This window comes from Lemur catta, chromosome 12, assembly GCF_020740605.2.
Source record: "Lemur catta isolate mLemCat1 chromosome 12, mLemCat1.pri, whole genome shotgun sequence".
Classification (NCBI taxonomy): domain Eukaryota; kingdom Metazoa; phylum Chordata; class Mammalia; order Primates; family Lemuridae; genus Lemur; species Lemur catta.
The window spans coordinates 40,818,231-40,840,632 of NC_059139.1; the positions used below are offsets into that span (position 1 = coordinate 40,818,231).

General features: G+C 32.6%; 1 protein-coding gene across 2 annotated transcripts in view; it reads left to right on the plus strand.

Annotated features, from left to right (window-relative positions):
* The window catches only part of CWC27 (CWC27 spliceosome associated cyclophilin), a 203,462-nt gene that overhangs the window by 2,984 nt on the left and 178,076 nt on the right, over positions 1–22,402 (plus strand). For both annotated transcript variants that reach the window (XM_045566594.1, XM_045566593.1), the window contains exons 2-7: positions 3,292–3,388; positions 10,269–10,381; positions 12,613–12,756; positions 14,132–14,230; positions 14,868–14,971; positions 16,822–16,891. In XM_045566594.1, coding sequence (XP_045422550.1) covers positions 3,292–3,388; positions 10,269–10,381; positions 12,613–12,756; positions 14,132–14,230; positions 14,868–14,971; positions 16,822–16,891 — 627 coding nt within the window. The remainder of the gene's footprint in view (positions 1–3,291; positions 3,389–10,268; positions 10,382–12,612; positions 12,757–14,131; positions 14,231–14,867; positions 14,972–16,821; positions 16,892–22,402) is intronic.

Sequence of the window (22,402 nt, forward strand, 5' to 3'; positions counted from 1 at the left end):
ATTAAGTCTATGTATAATAGCTCATTTTGTCCTCACAACAACCCCATAAAGATATTATCTCTGTTTTTAGATAAGGAAATTGAGTCACAGAGATGTTCGATATCATGCCCAAGGTAATGAAGCTAGTAAGTGGAAGAGTTGGTGTTTGAATTTGAGCAACCTGACTCCAGAGGTTGTGGACGGAGGGATGATGTGCATTACTTTGTTGTTTGGAGCAGCAGTTTCTAAACCATTGAGCACATCTTTCAGGGGCTGTACAAAACCATCTGGTGTGTAGGGAGAAAATCACTATCTATTTGTGTTTAATTTTTTCCTTTATTTATTTAAATGTAATATTTTATATATAAAAAAGATCATATAAGTTCAGTTACTTGTTTTGTGTCATGATGTAATTTTTCTTAATGACTGACTAGCTAAATGGATTTACAGACCGTGATATCTAAATTAACTAAACTAGCCATCACAAATTTCATATTGATGATAATATTAATAATATAATCATAAGAAAATGGTAGAGCTGATGCCTCAGCATTGGAAGTCCGTCAAAAAAATGAGAAATTTTTATGAAGACCATTTAAAATATGGATTTCTATTTGTTATTGTTAGTGATGAACTTTGTCTTAAATATATATCGTGTCTTGAACTATTAATCAATAAGAGTATAAAGCCATTGGGATTTTCAAGACATTGATAAACTTAGTATGTAGAACAGGAAAACAGACCTCTAAGTTCAAAGCAACATTATGCTAAGTGAGAGAAGCCAGATACAAAGGCCACATATTGTATGATTCCATTTATATGAAATATCCAGTAGGCAAATCCATAGATGAAAAGATGATTAGTGGTTGCCAGAGGTTATAGGTAGGAGGAAAATGGGGAGTGACTACTAATGAGTACAGGGTTTCTTTTTGGGGTGAGGAAATGTTCTGGAATTAGATAGTGGTGGTAGTTGCACAACTCTGTGACTCTATTAAAGACCACTTTCAAAGGGTGAAATGTTTGGAATGTAGGTATCTTAATAAAGCTGTTATTAAAAAGATTCATTGCACCAGTAATACATAAAATTAAAATAGGAATTATTTTAAAGTAGATTTTACATCTTTTAAAATGCTTATTTTTGTGACTCTTTCATAATGTTAAAGTAATATAGTACTACATGTATTTAAATTTGTACACATTTTTGTACATATGTGCTCCAATCCCTTACTTCCCCGGCACCCTCATTTTTTTTTTTTCTTTTTTTTGCTAATAGGATGCACACTTTAAAAATTTGGAGATCATTGCTTTGGGTTTGCTTAATTAAGAGAAGACATGGCTAGGTTCCCTTTAACAAAAGTGCTTTATTGCAAATATACAAGATAATAATCAGATAGGACAGGACATTGTCTTTTTAAATATACTATACTTTTAAGATTGGGATGTACATCAGGCCTCATGGAAAATCAGAAAACATTGCATAGTGTTGTTCCAGAAACATTCTGAGGTAGAGGGAGTTATCTTCTCAGTTTGTATCCCAAACGTATACTTCCCAGGAGAAGGAGAATGAGAATCAAACTGGGTTGGTTTGTCACCATTCAACATAGAGTATCTCTTTTGGGCATTGTTTCATGCCCAGGCAAGTTAAAAGACCTTGCACATGTTCAGCCAATATATGATTGCTTTTGACTTAGGCATTGTTCTCTATTCAAATCAATTGTGACCAGAGCAACCTGGGGATTTCTTTTGAGACATATGGCAGAGCCTAGAACTTGATGGACTATTTTTCAGTGTAGTATGGAATACATGGAGAACTTTGTGGAAGCAGTATCATGGTATTTAAAAATCTACCAAAATATAGATATTTTCCCCTCTCCAACCTCCATGGTCATTGAATAGTTGTAGAACTGTGTAGGCAGTAAAAGCCCAAAAAGATACAATTAATTCATCAATGTTATAAAAATTTATGGTAGTATTATCTGGGCTTCTGAAACAGAAATTGAAAGACAGTGGTTTGGTGAGTGTACACTGGCTCATGCTTGTAACCCTAGTGCTTTCAGAGGCTAAGGCAGGAGGATGGCTTGAGCCCAGGATTTTGAGGTTACGGTGAGCTTTGATCATGCCACTGCACTGCAGCCTAGGTGAGAATGGAGACCCTATCTCTAAGAGAAAAAAAAAAGGCAGTTGTTGCAAAAACACACTGGACTGGGAGGGAGAAGATCAAAATTCTATTCCTACTTTGCTATTAACAATCTTTCTGACTCAGGGACAATTTACGGCTTCTCTGGGGCATCTATAAAAGACAGAGGTTTAATTGAATGGTTTTAAAGTTTCTTTAATTTCCAAAAAAAGTATATTTGTGTAAATTAGGGAAAGGAGTTCTAGAAAATAAAAAGTGTGACTTATATGAATGATACTGATTTTCCATGAGAATCAGTCTCATGTTTTTAAATAGTCATATTGCATACTCTTTATTTTTAAGAGCATTCTAAAAGATTGTGATGATCACAAGTTATTGACACTGATCTACTTTGGTATTTGGGGGGAGAAAAAAGAAAAAGTGATACTGGAAAAATTGGACTACAGCTGTGCCACACTGTTCAAATTTAGATCCTAATATTCGTTTTGGTTATTTGTGGTTGTAAATAAGACAGTTATAAATAAGCTGTTTCCTATTGTGGGCTCAGCAGGGGTTCTGGTTGTTGCAGGATGGCTGGTTCCACCAAGGAGTATATGTTATTATGAGCTATTGGAAAGGCTATCAACGGATTCTATTTACTATAGTGATTTTAAGACATACTGTTTTAGTAAGTCATAGATCAAAATTAGATTAAGAATATTCCTTTGTAAATTAGGAATAGCATGATGTTAAATGAGAAGATATGGTAAAAGGATAATTTAAAAGAGTAATTATAAAATTGTCTTATAGTATCACAATTTAATGGGGTCATTGTTCTTTAATTTCTTAATTTGCTACATCAATTTTATTGGAAGTAATACACTGGGAAACTCTTAATTATAACAAATTTGCATTTTTGGTTTCTAAATGAAGTTTTTTGTAATTAAAAATGGTATATGCTTTTTTTCTTAAATCCTAAACTTTTTCTGAAAATGGTATGTTGAAAGATCTAAATATACAGTGAGCTATAGGGAATATTTGACATTTTATTGAGTATAACAGCGAAAGCCAAACAAAATTTCTAATATTTCTTTTAAAATTGAAAACTCACCAGTGAATGCTGTAAGTTGAGCAATCATTCAAGTGATTATCAAGCAAAATGAAATTAATATAAAGATGTAATATTCTTTCCACAGGTTTTATTGAAAACTACAGCTGGAGATATTGACATAGAGTTATGGTCAAAAGAAGCTCCTAAAGCTTGCAGAAATTTCATCCAGCTTTGTTTGGAAGGTAATCATAACTGTTGTATTTTATTCTGTAGGAGAAATTTTTGTTAATTTGAAAACAAACTGCAGTATATTTTTCACAACATTGAAGACATATTACATAGTGATAATGAGTGATAGGTGTTGCTGTGAGTGATAGTGTTGAACAGTGTGTCGGGAAATAGAGAGAGGAGATAAAAGCTTTACCCCAAATAAATCTGTATACTTTTAACGGAGAAATTTATCTCAACAAATAATACCTTGATCCTTTTTGTTTCTCTTTGCTATCTTCCATGCCTTTCTTTCATTCTCTAAATATGGGTATTCCCTAATTGCATCCAGTTTTCTGTTGTCTTCACTGTGCAATTGTTGCTTACATCCAAATGGCTATCAAATTTAGAACTTCAATCAGTTCTTCTTTTCTTAGCAATAATTTATACATCTAATTGCCTAGTAGACTTTTCTGGTGAAACTTTCCACTGTCAGCTACAACTAAACCAGTATAAAAGCAAATTTACCAGTTTCTTCCCAGTCTGCCTTGACTTTTACCTATATGTCTGTAATTTCCTCTTGCCTGGTCTTCCTCACTTTCATCTTTAATTTCTTTTCACTCTTATTTATTCATGTGGTATTTGAATCCTCAGGTAGCTTGGCTTCCTAGCTACTCAAAATTATTTCTCATTGCCCTTAACCACATGGTTTCAGTCAACTATTATTTTTATTTCCTAAGAATTTCCTTCTCATTTCTGCTTTCGCACATATCCTCATCTTAGTTCTCTCTGTCTCTGTCTCTGTCTCTCTTTTCTTTTGTATGCTTTTTCTTCCCTTTTTTACTATTCAAGTCTACCCATTTTTAAATATCTATTCAAAATTCTACTTTCTCCATAAAGTCTTCCATCTAGCATTCAGTGATATTATTATCAATATCTCTAGGTTTTTTTTAGATTTGAGTCATAAAGTGACTATTTTTCTTTTTAAAAAACTTTGCAGAACTATACAACTACTTGAGTGTTTTTCCCTTCAGAATATTCTCCTAGGGAACTAAGCATTCCAAACATTTTTAAAGCTTCTTGTTGGTTTCTAGAATATACTGCATATGATTTTGAATCTCTCCGGTGGTAGCAAATCATTATCCTTCTAAGTTATATCTGATTTTTAGAGACAGACAATGTTATTCAAGGTATCAGAGAACAACATTTTGGGGCAGAAGCAAGGTGTGAAAGAGAATCCAAAATATCCAGTGATATGGTATAATAAGAGCTCTCTAAATAGATAATTTGACAAATAGAGAATTACTAGGGGAAACTTCAGGGAATAAAAAATACTCAGAGGGAAAAAAAGGAAAAAAAAGCTGCTTTCCACCTCCCCCCCCAAAAAAAAACAGAGAGAGAAAGAAAAGACATCTGCAAAGACCATTATTAATAATTGCTATGGCAGGCGGAAGGAAATAGAGTCAGGCAGGTAGTTCAGTCAGAGAGGCCTCAAATAACTGTTAACAAAGCTGAGAAACACAGGAGACACAGAAAAGTCAGACTTGTTTCTGGTAAGAAGGTTTGAAGAATCAAAAGCTCAAATTTTACAGGAGGAGAGTGAAATTACAAAAACATAATAAGAATGAATGGTAAATTGTAATCCATGACCAGGTGAATGGAAGAAACAGAAAACATCTGGATACAATATGACAGTGAAGATAAAATGAGGTTCTTAAGTTGAATGACGATGAAACTCAATTATAACAGCAAAACATTATTCCCCTATTTCTCCCTATTTATAAGAATGCAAGGAGGAAGAAAAAGAATAGAACAATACTAAGAAAACTAACCAGAGCAATTCTCTTAATGGAACAGGGGAGAGAGAAAATTATTATTGGAAAGGCTAACAAAGAAGCCTGAGAAGACTGATGTAAAGAAAGATACTGCTGAATGAGTAAAGTCAAGGCTTTATGAGAATAATCCAGAGAACTCCATTTTAATTCTTTGTGTCTATGATTTAAATAAGTCATAATGTTTCTAGATATTGTGACATCATATCAATATTTCTTTTTAAAGTGTGGTTTCCAGAATTTGAAAGCAAATGAATAAAAACATGAGAAAGTGAGAGTACAGCTTCAGACATGGCCCTCAACTGAAATGGTATTCATAGTTAAAAGAAAGTTTATAGCCTTTACAAAACCAGATCCACAGTTATACAGACCTTATCTTGGATTTTAGGTCTTTGCAGTATAGTTAGGTGAACATTTAAAATGAGTGGAAATTTTTAAAAATTGTCAGTTTAAAAAGTAGGGTAAAAAAGATATGAGGAAAGGGAAGCTTGTTAGCTTTGATAATTTGATAATAATTTGATATTAGCTCCTCTAATATGAGGAAGGAGTAAAATTTTATATTCATTTTCTAGAAAGTGGGGAGCAGAGGGAGTAGATTAGAAAATCAAATTTTTTAATACTTTATGCAACTATTAATTTCTTTACCACTATTTTACTTCAGCTTTGTCTCTTCATGGTCCAGTTATCTTTTATCCTTTAAATTCTTTAGAAGTAAAAAATATAAGTATATATTAATATGCTGCAAGTTAAAAGAATTGCTTTATAAAATTAAAATATTTGTTAAAAAATGAGAAAATGAAGTAAATATGGCAGACTGATCTCAAAATGAGCTTTAGATAAAAAGTTATTAATGATAATATGTACAAAGTTGAACATACAACAGGATTCCAGAGGAAGAGATACATAAAACTGGTTTTAAAATGTAAATATATATTTCTATATGTATTTGGGCTGGTAATATAATTAGTCAAAATATGTCATAATGTCCATACATTGCATAACCAGAAATAACAACTATAATGACAAATACTAGAATCACATCAGTGAAACAGGAACTTCATTTCATATTTAAGATACATTTAAATTTCTTTATTCAGTAGTGGAGAACATTCCAGAGGATATTATGAACATGCACAGTGAAATAATAAAGCTTCTTCAATATACTTATGGAGATGATGCATAAAAATTTAAGAAGAAATTAAATAACATTATTGCAAACAGCAAAATCTAGTATAGTGCATTGTAAGCTATAAAGACAACTATAAATATATAGTTCAACAGAGATTATTGATAATTTATAAGGAAGTATAAAGAGTGAATATGGATAATTTGTGGAAATTGGAAATTCTAACCATGTTAGAATAAAAAATTATGGTGTAGAGATTATAGAAAATTCCTACTCATTTATACACAGTAGACAATATATATATTATATAATAGTTTTGTGTCCCCAACAAGAATATAATTAGGAAGTCATAAAGAAAACCCTGAAATAAAAAGGCAACATCACTGAAAGACTTAATGGGAAATAGGAAAAAGCAACAAGATGGTATAATTTTAAAATTTGAAAACACAAGTAATAAAGACCTCTTTCATGTACCTTTTCCCTCACAGGTAATATATCTCTGAGTCTTACAGATCCTGCTTCCTAAATAGTTCTTGAATCAGCACATCTCAAGATAAGGCATAGTCATGTTTTGACTCGTGGGACAATAGTTACAACTGAGCTCCAGCTGCTCCCCCCAATCTTGTCTCTTTCTATTCTGTTCTCCACACTGGGAGAGTGAGTGATCTTTTGAAAAAGCAAACCTAATCATGTGCTCAAAAAATGTTGATTGACTTTATTATGGATCTAAAGGAATATTTTCATTTTATGATATACACTGGAGTCTATTTTATATTCAAATTTGAATATGAGTTTGTAGAATTTGAGTGAAAATATTAACTTGACCTCACATTTATATTGAACTTGAATATTTATAGGTTGCTTTCACATTATCTTATTTAATGTTCAGGTCAACACTGTGAGTTTATTTATTAGTTTTATAATTAGAAAATTGAGTTTAAGGTTGTACAGCTAGCAAGAGGTGAGACTTAGAACTCCTGACTGCTACATATAGTGTTAATCTAACTGGTGAAATTGTTACTTAGGGATATAGAAGAGACACTTTTAGATTTCTTGGTTTTTACGGTTTCTATCTGTAACCAGAGGGAACTTGTCTATACTAGGGAGGTCTTGTAAATATAGCCCAACTGTCTGTCACTGAAAGAAAGAACTAAAAAAAAAAGAAATCAGCTGGTCTTCCTTTCTTCTTCTTCCAATGTACTATGTACTGGATATAGTTGTTAGATTACAGATTACATTTTTAAAATACAGATTTTATATCCAGTTATGCTTTGCAAGTGCAAATAATTATGAGGGTACCTGCAAGCCACTATAATAGGTACTTTATGAATTATGTCAATAATTCTGTTAGTACAATGCCTGGCCTACAGTTGGTGCTTGATAAATATTTTTCATTGAATGAATTAGGTTGTATTCGTTGCAACTAATAGAAGATTCAACTAAAATGATTTAAATAATAAAGACATTTATCATCCTATATGACAAGAAATCTGGTGTAAGTTCTGTAGCTCAGTAAAGTCTTCAGGGAACTGTGTTCTCTCCATCTTTCTGCTTTGCAACTCTCAGCATGTGATTGAATCATGACTACACTCAATAATTGGCTCAGCCACAACCTACGTTGTTTTTGCTTGTTTTTTTGTTTTTTACAACAGCAATAATAGCTTTTGTTTATGAAGCACTTCCTTCAGGGTTAGGTATACACTCTCTATATATTTTCCTCTTGTACTTACCTGACTGATATAAGTACAAAATTAACTTCAGTGATATATTAATGAAATAATTTCTTTCCTTCCACTTGAAGAATTTTTTAAAAAACTGAGATGAAATTTGTATAACATAAAACTAACCATTTTAAAATGTACAATTCAGCGGCGTTTAGTACATTCTGTAAGTTGTACAATCAGTACCTCTACGTAGTTCCAAAGCATTTTATCACCACAAACGAAAACTCTGTACCCATTAACTAGTTACTCCCTATTCTTCCTTCTCCCACCCCTCCAAGTCCCAGGCAACTACTTTTCTGTTTTCCAAATCTACCGATTTACCTATTCTGGATATTTCATATAAATGTAGTCATACAATGTGTGACTTTGTGTCTGGCTTCTTTCACCTAGCATGTTTTTGTGGTTCATCCATGTTGTAGCATGTATGAGTATTTCATTCCTTTTTATGACTAATATTCTATTGTATGTATATGCCATATTTTATTTATATATTTAGCCATTATTGGGCATTTGAGTTATTTCCATGTGTTGGCTCTTGTGAATAGTGCTGCTATGAACATTTGTGTACAAGTATTTGTTTGAGTACCTCTTTTCAATTGTTTTGGAGATACGTATCTCCAAAAGATACACACATAAACACACACACACAGACGCCCTTAGATGTAGAATTGCTGAATTATATGGTAATTCTAAGTTTAACTTTTTATATCACTTTATATTTGTGCCAGCAATGTAAGAGTTTCAGTTTCACCACATTCTCACTAACACTTGTTATTTTAAGATTTTTTTTTTATGTTAGCCATACTAATAAGTGTGAAGTGGTATCTCATTGTGGTTTTGATTTGCATTTCCCTGAGGGCTAATATGTTTAGCTTCTTTTCTTATGCATGTTGGTCATTGTTGGTACTTCTTAATATAAACTCTTTTATTCCATCAAACCCTAATTCTTGCTCCTCACCAAATTTTTTGCTTATGTCTTGCCTCACTGAGATGCCATGCTTCTGCCCCACCTAAGTTTTCTTTTTTTTAGTGAGGTCTCCCTAATGATTCTAAGTTCTAGGTAATAAGTACTATAGATTATATATGATCTCTCCTGTATGTTTATGACTTTCAGATTACATATTTGTAAATTATATGTTCTAATTATGTATTTTCAAATTATATATAAATATAAATGCTTTCTTTCAATCATTTGGCAAACTGATTAAGAATCTAATTGGACTCCAGTATGTATTGTGTTCATTATTTGTTTTATTTATTGAAAGTTTCTTGAGGAGAGTGCATTGATGGTACTAGACCTATAATAAATAATTCTGATATATTGTAGCTTTGTATATTAATAAATTAATTTTCTATGGGGAGAAGAGGAAGAAGTAGAAAGTAAGATATTCATCTCCACCAAGGTTTCTCAACCTCAGCAGTATTGACATTTTGGGCTGATAATTCTATGTTGTCGGGACTGTCCTTTGCATTATAGGGTGTTTAGCAATATCCCTGTGCTTTGCCCTTTGGATGCCACTAGTATCTCCAATTTGTGATAATCAAAAATATTTCCAGGCCGGGCGCGGTGGCTCACACCTGTAATCGTAGCACTCTGGGAGGCCGAGGCGGGTGGATCACTAGAGGTCAGGAGTTCGCGACCAGCCTGAGCAAGAGTGAGACCTTGTCTCTACTAAAAATAGAAATAAATTATCTGGCCAACTAAAAATATATATACAAAAAATTAGCCCGGCATGGTGGCACATGTCTGTAGTCCCAGCTACTCGGGAGGCCGAGGCAGTAGGATCGCTTAAGCCCAGGAGTTTGAGGTTGCTGTGAGCTAGGCTGATGCCACGGCACTCACTCTAGCCTGGGCAACAGAGTGAGACTCTGTCTCAAAAAAATAAAAAAAAATATTTCCAGACATTGACAAATGGTCTCTGGGATACAAAATTGCTGCTCTTCCCCCTAGTTGAGAAACACTGATCTATACCAAAATTCTCTCATTTTTATTTTGAAAACTAATACAGAGTTTGAGAGAATCCTGGAAATAAAATCAAACAACACCCATGGTTTCTGTAGCAATGTGTGCTGTTTTGAAAAGTAGATGTTTTATAAGAAGTAGAGAAGAGAAGATTTTGGGGCCCATTTAATATTCTGGGAAATTAATCTTGTGACTCTAGTGGTATTAACTCTCATAACGATAGACACTCTTAACTTTAGACATTGATAAATTTTTTTATTTTTTTTTCAGCTTATTATGACAATACCATTTTTCATAGAGTTGTGCCTGGTTTTATAGTCCAAGGGGGAGATCCTACTGGCACAGGGACTGGTGGAGAATCTATCTATGGAGCCCCATTCAAGGTAAGACTGAAATTATTATTATTATTACTATTATTTGCAAGTCAACTTGGATTGCTTAATTGAAAATGATTGTGCCCCACAAGAAGAAAAAAACATTTCACATTAGTATATAAAATTAGGTGTCTGTCACACATTTAGAATTATATAGGCATAAGAGCAACATTTAGCCTATCAAGCATTCTTTCTAAGTTGTCTTACGACAAGTTTTTATGCTAGATTGAATTCAGGTAGAGCTAAAGGTGGTAGTGGAAAAAAATGTGATTCAGAAAAAAGACTACATAGCATATTTCCTGATGTCTGACTGTATCTAATCTCTGAAACTCAGTAAACTATAAAAAAAACATTTTTAGAACATTGCATATGCTATCCTATTTGAAAGCATTCTCTTTTAAACTCTATATGGAATCTGTAGCAGTCTGCTCATGCTGCTATAACAAAATGATACTGACTAGGTAGCGTAGACAACAGGAATTTATTTCTCACAGTTCTGGAAGCTGGGGAGTCTAAGACCAGGGTGTCTGCCAACTTGATTCCTGGAGAGGTCTCTCTTTCTGGCTTCCACGTGATTGCCTTCTCTGAAGATCTCACCTGGGGAAGAGAGAGAGCGTGCTCTTCATATAGGGACACCAGCCTTATTGGGTTAGGGCCCTACCCTTATGACCTTACTTAACCTTCATGGCTTTTATCACCACCTCACAGACCCAAATATAGTCACATTGGGGGTTAGGGCTTCAACATATAAATTTTAAGGGAACACAATTCAGTCTATAGTAGAATTTATTCTAAATTATACACAATAGATCTTTGCAGCACAAAATGCATGCCACAGGGGAGGATTGTAAGGAAAACAAAAGAAAGAAGCAACATAAAAAATGTTAGAAAAAAGTGTATTTAGTAAAGAATATGTCAGTTATTTCTTAACTGCCAAAGTACATCTAAGAAGAAAAAAGAGCTAACATCATAGTTAAGATATTAAGAATAGTGGGTTTAAGTAAAAACTAAAAGTTGTGGTTATTATTAATCTGATGGTACCAATATCATGTTCTTTGTGTAAACATTGATAGCTCTTAAAACATGGGAGTTTTTGAAAACTTTGTGTTTATACTAATGGGATAGAATGTCTGGAGTTTCTTTTCATCTTTTACTGAGTCACTGTGTGATTCTTGAGAAAAATACTTGAACTGTTTGCTTTAATTTCAAGATGGTAATGGACTTAGAAAATGTGAAATGGTTATAAAAAAGTCTCAGATGTCACTGTTGGGCTATTTTATATTTTACCAAGTTGAGAGTTCTTATGATTTTAGGACCATTCTTTTATTCTTTTATTTGGTGTAATATAATATCTCTTTTTGACAATTCCTTCCTAACTTGAGATTTTTGCTTTATTATTTTCAGGTAATAGAATTATCTTGTTAAGTTTTTCAATTAGGTCATTTTGAATACAGTGTACAGAGTTGTGATCCATTGAGTTCAGATCTCTTGAGAATTATTAATAGAGGAAAAATAACCTTTTTTGTGAAAAGCATTGATTATATAACATGGCTCCATTGTAAATGAGTCCAGTATCAGGTCTGGATGGAAATTCTATTAAGTAAAAGACTAATTATATGTTAAGTAGCCCTACCATAGCAAGAATACCACCTTAGAAAGGCTTGCTACTGCTCTTTTGAAAATTGGCAAATAGAACCAGTCCCAGTTCAGATAAGATTTCAACACAGGGCTTTAAAACACACAGTAAAACCACATAACACAATCAGTAGATTCCTTGAGTTAAAAAAGAAGAAGAAAGCAATTGTTTCATGACATTTAGAGTGGGATGGGAAGGGGCAATAGTTGAAGGTTCTGCAATGGTTCACAGGTGGATTTCTTGGAGAAATAATAGAAGATTTTAAAAGCTTAGATGACTTTGAGGATGAGAATAGGAAAATGACTCTTAGAAATCCATTCCTTTTTGAGTACCCTTCCTCTATGTGTAAGTAAACAGTTTTCCACAAAATAGGCTATATTTATGGTTGAGTATATTTAGAATATACTTACAGGCTAGTGAATTCAAGTTTAATAGCATTGAAAGAATAGTAAATATTACATTTGATTATACTTGAAAATCAATTAAATGAAACTTCAACATTTCTGATTAGAAGTTGTATGGGACCTTGTTGGTCAGCTGAATAACTGGATATATGAAGGGTCTTATAACTGAGGACATTCATTAAATCTTTTTTATGCTTCAGGATGAATTTCACTCACGGTTGCGTTTTAATCGGAGAGGACTGGTTGCCATGGCAAATGCCGGTTCTCATGATAATGGCAGCCAGTTTTTCTTCACACTGGGCCGAGCAGATGAACTTAACAATAAGCACACTATCTTTGGAAAGGTTAGTGTCCAGTCATCTATCTTAAACCTATGGCTTGGATTTTGGTTTTCTATTATTCCTTAGGCTTCTATGCTGTATTACGTAGGAATTGTCTTTGTAAAAATATTCTCTAGGATGTTTATTTATTATTTGCAAAAATGGTGGAATATATTCCTGTTAGAGTGGACTAGGAGAGACCACCTGAATTCTTTTTTGCATGTTTCAAATCAGTCATTAGTTATGACTTTAATGTTTTCTTTATTTAAAATCATACTAATGGTATTAGCTACTATACTACTCAGCCAATATTGTTTTTACATTTTTAGAAGTATACTTAAGTAATAAAATTTAGTAATTAAGGTTTATTTTCTCAATAATGAGTTCCCTTAAGTTTAAAGTGAAAGTTGTATTGACATTGAAACTTCTTACTGGAAATATTACTTGGAATAGTACTTATTTAATTCTGCTCAATTTAATGTCATATCAGGGAATGTCCTTTCTATAGAATTTTCAATAATTCTCTTTAAAAAGAAATTCTAAAGGGTTTCTTCTCCCCTTCTCCCCTCCTATGTTTTAAGTTTTAGGCATATTAGAGTTCACTAGTGTATCAGCTCCCTCTGCTGGTTCAGTAGGAATTGTTTCCCCATATCCTGGGCAAAACTGGATTTTGTGAGGATGAAAAGGGAAAAACAAACAGGCAGTAGGTAAACTGTTGTTTTAAAACTCTTGGGAAATGTTGAATGAAGGGAATCACACTAAAACCATGAAATTCAATACTGTTGCTCAATACTTGACAACATGGGTTAGGAAATATGCATTAGCGCATTCTTTTGAGCCACTTCAACACAGCTTTCTGATGTTCGTAGATTTTTACCAAAAAAATAAGAGTATCTAGTAAAATGAGATTTAAGTTGCCATTCTGCACCATTTTTTATAATTCATATTATATAACTTACATATTAGAACCAATATATAGCATAGTGGTTAGAAGTTAGAAAAGCCTGTTATAGAACTTCTTTAAGCCTTGATTTTCTAATCTGTAGGAGGAGGATTAATGTTTGTGAGGATTAAATGAGATAATGTCCACAAAGCACTTATCACATTGTTATTATTATTTGCTTATTCTATCCTAAAGTCTAAATTTGTTTATAATATGTGTTGTAATTCAGTAGGAGGTTATTTAGCGTTATGTTTTTATTTTCAATAAAAATTATTATTAAGTATATATTGGAAATTTCCTCTTAAAATGAAATTATTTGCATTATTTAATGCATATATTCTTATATAATAATATGAAATTCCCTTTAATTATTTAAAAAATATTTTCATAATTCCCCTTTTAATTGAAAGGATGAATGCAATAATGTGAAATTACATTTTATATTTTATTTGATAGGTTACAGGGGATACAATATATAACATGCTGCGACTGACAGAGGTAGACATTGATGATGATGAAAGACCACGTAATCCACACAAAATAAGAAGTTGTGAGGTAGGAGCATGATTATTATGAGATATAGCACTTAAATTGTCATTTTAAGAGGAATTCATTGTTAGTATTTTTAAACTGTTAGGTGAAGGGGTTATACTCAACATCACAACTCAGATTTTATGTCTATTTAGGCACAATTTCTGATTAAGAAATTTTTTTTAATTAAAGGTTTTGAAATCAAAATGAAACTTTAGCTGTTAATCCAATGAATGAAAAGCTCGACTCATAATGGAAAATTAGAGGAATTAGGTTTATTTAGCCCAAAGAAGTGACTTTATAGGTAATTTAAGAGTGATCCTTCATTAAGGAAGTAATATCCTTAACAGCATTTGATTTGGAATCAAAGCACCTGAGTTGATCTACTTACTATGTGTCATCTAAGTTTTCTTAAATATTTTTCCCTTTGTAAAATAGGGATAAAATATCCCTCACTTAATAGTACATGGGATTATTGGAAGAATCCAGTGAGGCTGTGTAAATGGAAGTACTTGTCTAGTATAAGTGTATCACTATACTAATAATATTAATGTGGAGAAAAAAATGTAGACTCTAATGTCAATGCAATTTAATACTGGTTTTAGTTTTTTGTGAAATTTTAAAAAATGGAATAATATTTTATAAATATTTTTTTTCATAGGTTTTGTATAATCCTTTTGATGACATCATTCCAAGGGAAATTAAAAAGCCAAAAAAAGAGAAACCAGAGGAGGAAGTAAAGAAATTGAAACCCAAAGGCACAAAGTAATCATAATAGAAAGATTTTTCTTCAGCTTGAAAAGCAACACTAATTCATTTAGTTTACTTTATTTCCTTTTGTAGTAATTGTTTGCTAGCAAGGGTAAGGCAAGTTTGAACCAGGGAAATGTCAGAATTATGAGTGTGTGTTGTTTTCTAAATGAGCACTTCTTGTATTCAAGTACAGTATATCTTAAACTTAAGCTACAAATGTATCATCTCTGTTGTCCGTATGAAATCTGTGTTAATATATAAATATTTTATGATCTCTATATCAGTTACTTATTTTAATGAGTTGTTGAGAAACTTTTGTTTTTTGCTTAATTTAACAATTAATGTTCACTCAGTATAAAGAATTTGAAAAGTAGAGAAAAATAAAAAGTATTTTTAATGACTGCATGATTGTATAATTTATTTAACTTTTTAACTCCTTTTTTGGGTGCTATTAAAAATAATCAAATATTTTTAAACAGAAAGCGATTTCATTCAGTTATTTGGGACTATTTTCTGTAGATAGTTTTCCCAAAAAATTATTTTTTTAATAAATTTCAGTATTTTATGACAATATACTGTACTATTAATATTGTTTGTTTTATTAAAATAGTACAGAGTTAGATTTCAACTTACTCTTTTACTGAATTGTAGCATCCTTATTAGGGATTTTTTTGTACTTATAATTGTTAGATTTAGACAATTTGGGCTATAATCCTGCGAAACCCAATTAGTAAGAAGCAAAGTTTATGAATCTTTCTGAGCTTCAGTTGACTCTTCCTGTAAAAGGGAGATTATATTAATAATAAGCACAGCACAACACCTGGTTTTTATGAAGATTAAATGAGAAGGAACATGTGAAAATACGCAATAATGTAGGTGTTCAATGCATATTAGTTTTTTTCTTTGATATCATACAAAATAAGTAAGTTAAGTTGCTTTTATAAACTGTTAGACATGAGTCAGACACTTTAATAAGCACATGATCCCTGTGGAAAAATAACTTCTTATATGGCTATATATTTGATTTTCTTTTATTCTTTGATTTATTTATTTTGACTAATTTATCTCTGGATGAAAGGTCAGTCGCTGTATTCATACACAGTATTTCATCACTATGATTTATATTAGCAATAAACTCAAGACTTGTTTTTCTGTGTGTTTTGTTTTTGTTCATAGCAAATATGTTAGAGATGATGTGACGGTCATTGCTTGCACCTAGATTTTGAAAAAAAAAAAAAACCTCTTTTGTTGCCAAATCTTTAATTTTTTTAATACTCAAGAGAGTTTTAATAACTTGTTATTTATCTTACTTAGGATTTCTTTTGTTTGAAGAATCAGGGGAGACAAACTTAGTTTTTTCTCCCCATGGGCTATTTTAGTTATTTATTACTTATATATTTTTGTCTGACATTTTTCTATACCTTATTAATTTAAAATATTAAAACATTTTGCCAAGTATTAAATTAATTGCTTCCTATAGTGCTCTCAGAGATATATATTTGTTTTTCAGAAATCTCCATTTTGCTACCAGTTTTGATAAATATATTAATAAAAAGCTTTTTTCTGTCATGCTTGACTCAGTACATTTAATGCTAATGATCAGGATGGATATTTGGTTGTTAGTTTAGTATAATATATGAAACATTGGTGGTCTGAGGCCAAAACCTTAACAGCATACTGAAAATATAGATCCTTGGTATACTTCTGCTGAATACTAAGTAATATTGTCATTTTTAACAGTTAGAATGTATTTCATCTTATAAATTCTGTTCTATTGTTTTGAAAATAGGATAAGTTTTGTTTAACTTTTTCTTTCTAATTTTTGTTCATGGTTTTTTCCTTTCTTCCTTTTTTTTAACTAGAAATTTTAGTTTACTTTCATTTGGAGAGGAAGCTGAGGAAGAAGAGGAGGAAGTAAATCGAGTTAGTCAGGTAATCTCTAATGTTTGTTCAGATTAATAAGAGAGATTAGGGTCTATAACTTACTCATTATTTTATCTCCTGCTATACCTGGCACAGCATATTTTACATGGTACACACTCAAAGTACTCATTGAATTGATTTGTAAAATGATTTGTGGTCAGTAATATTTGCAACTTCTGAGATGATTTTCCCTTTTAAAATTATGGTATTTATTTATTTATTCTTAATCTTGGCATTTTTTATCAGTAGAACTGGACTTGAAGTTTTTCAAATCGTTCAACTTTATGATTCAGATTTTAATTGCTATTTGTTCAATTGGTTTGATAGATGATAATGGTTATTATCATTATTACAACAAGCAGTCACAGACTAAAAGTCTTACATTCATTTTAGTGTTATTTATACATATTTTGTTTATTTCATTAATTTTCATCACAGCCCTTTGAAATAGGTGTTAGTATTATCCTCATTTTACTCATGAATAAATTCAGATATAGACAGGTTATAATTTGCTCAAAGTCACATAAGCAGTAAGTATCTGGGAATTGAACCCAGGTCTTTCTAACTATAAAACCAATGTCTTTGGCTTATACATTGTCTCCTGGCCTTTTACTCCACCAGTCCTTCCCAGGCTTTTGAGTATGGTTTTCTTTAATATCATTTGCATCATAATACTCACTGCAGAAACCCTTACAATGTCTTGCCATTGTTTAGAGCAGTGACTCTGGTATGTATGCTCCAAGAAAATCATCTTCAATGGTTTTTACTCTCAACGTTCTGATATGCCTTAGTTTCTTGAAAATTAGTGAATGCTGAGGCCTAAAGTACTAGGTTCAAAGTCTTTGTCATAGTGATTAAAACTCTAACCTTGCACTGTCTTACTTGCTCAACATAGTCACTTATTTCTTACCTACACTAACAATAATGTTGACTTAAAAGTGCATTGTTATTACTGTTTACTTTATCCATGTGCTTCCCTTATTAGCAAGCATGGTTTTGGTAAGCAGTTTGGACACATAGTAAGTACTCTACTTGTACCCCTTGTACTGAAACGTAATTAAAACTGGCAAGTATAAGAAATAATTTGGTCATAATTTTTTCTTGCCTTTTACAGTATCCTTGAGTGATCTATTTGATACCATGGATTCAATTACCACTTATCTGAACACCAACATTCTAAACTCTAGGAGATAAGGTTGAATATTTTCTCTGGGCTCTTATCCCTCATTCTGAGTTGCTTAGGAAAGTCTCTACTTTAGATGTCAAAACTAAATTTATTTTTATATAAACACCTCCTTTCCCTATTCCTTATCAACATCACCAATCACTGTTACCTCAATATCTCAGGAGTCATCTTCTTTAGATATCAATGCATTGTTCATGATTCAAATTTGTGCCTCATCAAAATGAAGGATTTACTATATGTCATGATTCTGTGGGTATATTTGTGAATGTTAGATTCGGAAATTTCCACAGTTACCTTTTGTTGATGTTTTCTAAAGATGTCAAATCTCTTTGCATACCCATGCCTTCCCCACAGTTCCTCCATCTCCATTTTTACATTTGCCTGGAGTGTGCTCTCTCCTTTATTTGGCTACTTTTTGTTTTTCCTTTAAGATTTAGCTCTCCTGTCACCTCCCTTCTGCACCAAACTCCCACCTAGGCTGAGCTACGTACTTCTTTCCATAATAATCTGTCTACGTCCATCAAAGTGCTTATCATGCTGCTTTATAATGATTTATTTTCTCATCTGCTAATTATGCTAAATATTTAGTTTAAGTTATCCCTATAACAAACATGTGATATAGACATTATTTCTATTTTGTAGATAAAGAAATCAATACTTGGAGAGGGTTAAATCGCTTATCCAAGATCATATAATTAGGAGGTGGTGGAATCAGAATTTTGAACTTAGGATTTTATAGCTATTTAAGTCTCTGTTATGATTGTGAATGCTGCAGAAGCTGTCTCCTTTAAGCCCAAGCCACCTAAAAGACTGGTGAGATATTTCACTGGTGGCCTAGCATTCTGGCATAGAAGGCAGCTATCCTCAGTACAGTTGGCCCACTGCCCTTCTCTAACTCCCATGGGGTCCTGGATGGTAGGTCAAGCAGCCTTGGAGAGCAAAAGCAGGAGAAAGTAGTTTTTCCATCAATCTTTTTGTTGCAATTAAACTTCTGGTCTAAAGTAAGTTTTGTTGATAATTACTTTGAAATTGGCTTCACTAGGAAATCAGTTTGAATTTTTTCTATTTCTAACAACATGTATTAAATGTTCAAAGCTTCTTTTCCTTCTGCTCTCTGTTGTCCAAAGTAGAAAAAATGAGATGTGTAAATTGTTCTGAATATTGTGAATTTATACTCCAAAAGCAATTTGTGTTTGCTTTAAGATTAAAATGTGCAAGGATACCACCACAGATAGTACTGGCTTGCTCTTTATTTTCTCTCTTAAACCTAAGAAACACTTTAAACAATTTGGGAAGACTAGGTAAAATATTTCTTCTCTGCCAAGAAAATTACAACCCACACACAGTCCACTGTGAAATGAGTATTATTATCCTAGTATTATGTCATCATATTTTTCTCATCTGACTTTTTGATGATTTGCTTTGTGATGAAATTACCATCAAGTGCTTGTATCGGACTTTCACATCTATATCTCTAGGCTGGCCTATTCTTTTTTTCTCCAGCTGCCTACTGGACACCTCTCTATTTGAACATCTCACTAGTTACTCAAGCCCTGGCCAAGGCTTAACTCATTATTTTTTCTTCCCAAACTTCTCCCTGTTCTATGCCTTGGTGTCAATATGCTCCAAAGAATAACTCATTAGATTCAGTTATGACTTTTTTCTTATTTTTTTTTTTCTCTGCACTGTCTCAGCAGTTTTTCATCCAAGATATATCTCAAATCCATTTTTTCCTCTTAATTTATTTTGCTACTATCCTTATTCAGGCTTTCATTATCTCTAGCCTGGACTGTATAGTAGTCTACAGATTGGTCTCCCATCTCCCCTCTCTTCGTTTCCTTCCTTCCTTCCACTATCAGAGTAGCCTAACTAAAACTTAAGATGTTAATACTGTTCTCTGTTGATTATATTAATAAGGTCAAATTCCTGGACTATTATTTCAAGCCTCTACTTTCATGATTCCCCTTCACCAACTCTGCCCTTTAGCCTAGTACTTAGTAAACTTTGCTGCTTATAAAAATCATTTGTGGTACTTTCTAAAAATTAAGATTCCTAGGCCCCATCTGAGACCCAATGAACCAGAATTTCCAAGGGAGTTGCCTGGGAAGCTGTACATTTAATGAATTCCCTTGGAATTCATACTAGGGAGATACAGGAAACATTGCTTTAACAGACAGATCTGAATGGTTTGAAGTTCTATGTATATATGCTTGTCTTTTTCCTATTCATATGCTTTTGTGCATTTATTCATATTCTTTTCCCTACCTGAATGCCCTATCCTATCTCTGGATGGTATTTTCAACGCCTAAAATACCATCTTTTCTAGATGTCTGTTCCAGTTTTTCTTGATCTTTTTCTTAGCTAACCTCTGCCTTTCTTGTAGTACTTTATATTTTCCTTTTAAACACATCTTTTTTGCTTTATTCCAAAGAATCATATGACTGTGTTCTCATTGTATACTGCACCAACATTATAACTTTTACTTTTTGACTTATTAATTATATTGAGTCCTGGGCTGTGAGCTCCTTGCAGGTAGAGTCTCTGTCATCTTTGAGTGGCAGTGTGTAGGAGTAGAAACAGCATGGATTTGGGATACAAACTCATATTGAAACTTTGCTTTCCACTGGCACTCTGTGACCTTGGATAACTTGTCTCTCTGAGCCTCAATTTTCCTTTTTGTAACATGGAAATAATATGTACCACTTAGTGTTGTGAGATAAGGATATGGATAGTCCTTTTTTGATATATTATGCAATTTTGAAAAATGTCTTTGAAAGTCAAATGTTTTAAAATAGAACAATATATAATATGTTATAATTGGTATTTTAATCTCAGAGAACTAAAGAATATCAAATAACATCTAATATTATCATACTTATTATGTAGAAGCTCATGCTCTCATGCCCAAGCAATTTAGAAGGCTGGTAAGAAACTTCACCAGCAGCTCTGTTTTCTTGGGTAGGAAGCCATAAGCTTCATACAACTGGCCTGCTGACCTTTCGGAGCACTTCGTAGGGTCCTGGATAGTAGCTTGAGCAGCCTGGGAGAGCATGGGTGTGCACCACTACATTATGATCCACCAACAACTCATTCCCACATGGGAGTGGGTCTTGGCACACTGCAGAATCTCTGGTCTACAGATGGTAGCTCTTGTCTGCTTTATGTATTGGATTAGTAGGCAAGTTTAGTTTGAGAAAATAGAACAACAACAACAAAATTGTTGGAATTTACTGGCTTAGAGGAAAGGAAATTGCTTTAGACTACATGAGATAAATTCTGGAGAGAATTCAAATAGAAGTATATTTTTGTTTATTTTGCTTATATACAGTTTTTTACACTATGAATACCCCAAAATACCTTGGAAAGAAAAAAGAATGCTAATCTGAATATTGGAAAAGTATGGCTAATAGAATATATTTCTTTAAAATTAGGCTTTACTATTTTAAAATCTATGAAATAACTACAGCCAAAGCCAAATAAGTGTCTTTTATAATGACTAAGAAGAATTTGCAGTTTCACTGGTTGTATGAAATTAAATATTTCTAAAGGGCTTAAAAATAATTGGTTCATTATTCATTTGCTTATCAAGTTTCTTTTTTCAGTGACTGTACAGTGTTAAGCTTTATTCCAGAACCTGTCTGACTGATCACAAGTTAATAATTGGTAAAGTCTGAATTGAGGCTTTACTTTATGTGAAAGGAAAAACAAGATGGAGTCCCCTCTGGTATATGGATTATCAGTGTGGGATTACAGACACTCCTTCACCCCACTCATTTATTCATGACAAGGTGCCTCTCCCACAAGGGTTAGCTTTCCTTCATTATTTATTTCAGTATCTTTCTACTACCTGATAAAATCTCTTTAGAATCATAGAATTTTATAGCTCAAAGGGATCTAGTCCAACTTCCTTTCTTTATAGATGAGGAAACTAAGACTCTGGTTAAGTGACTTGCCAGACTGACTTCATTTCCTTTTTGATAGGATTGCATGATAGGGGTGCCATAATAATCATATCTTGAGTTCTGAAAAGCACATTGTCAGACTGTCTCATGATATTCTGTGGACAACATGAAGAAATATGATCTGGGAGATAGTACAGTCAGATAGATTTATAGCTAATTGAATACTTCTGCCCAAAGGGTGCTTTGTTGTCAACCTGTGCCTGATTATTTGAACCAGTAAGTTGAAATGTAATAGGAGTACATGTAAATTCTGTACTTTAGTGCAGTAAAATCAGCTGAATAGATATGACCTAATAGTCTGTGAGCCCTAGTTGAATTAAGAGTAAGATCTCTGGAATAAGGAATTTAACACTCTACATTGTTTGGATCATA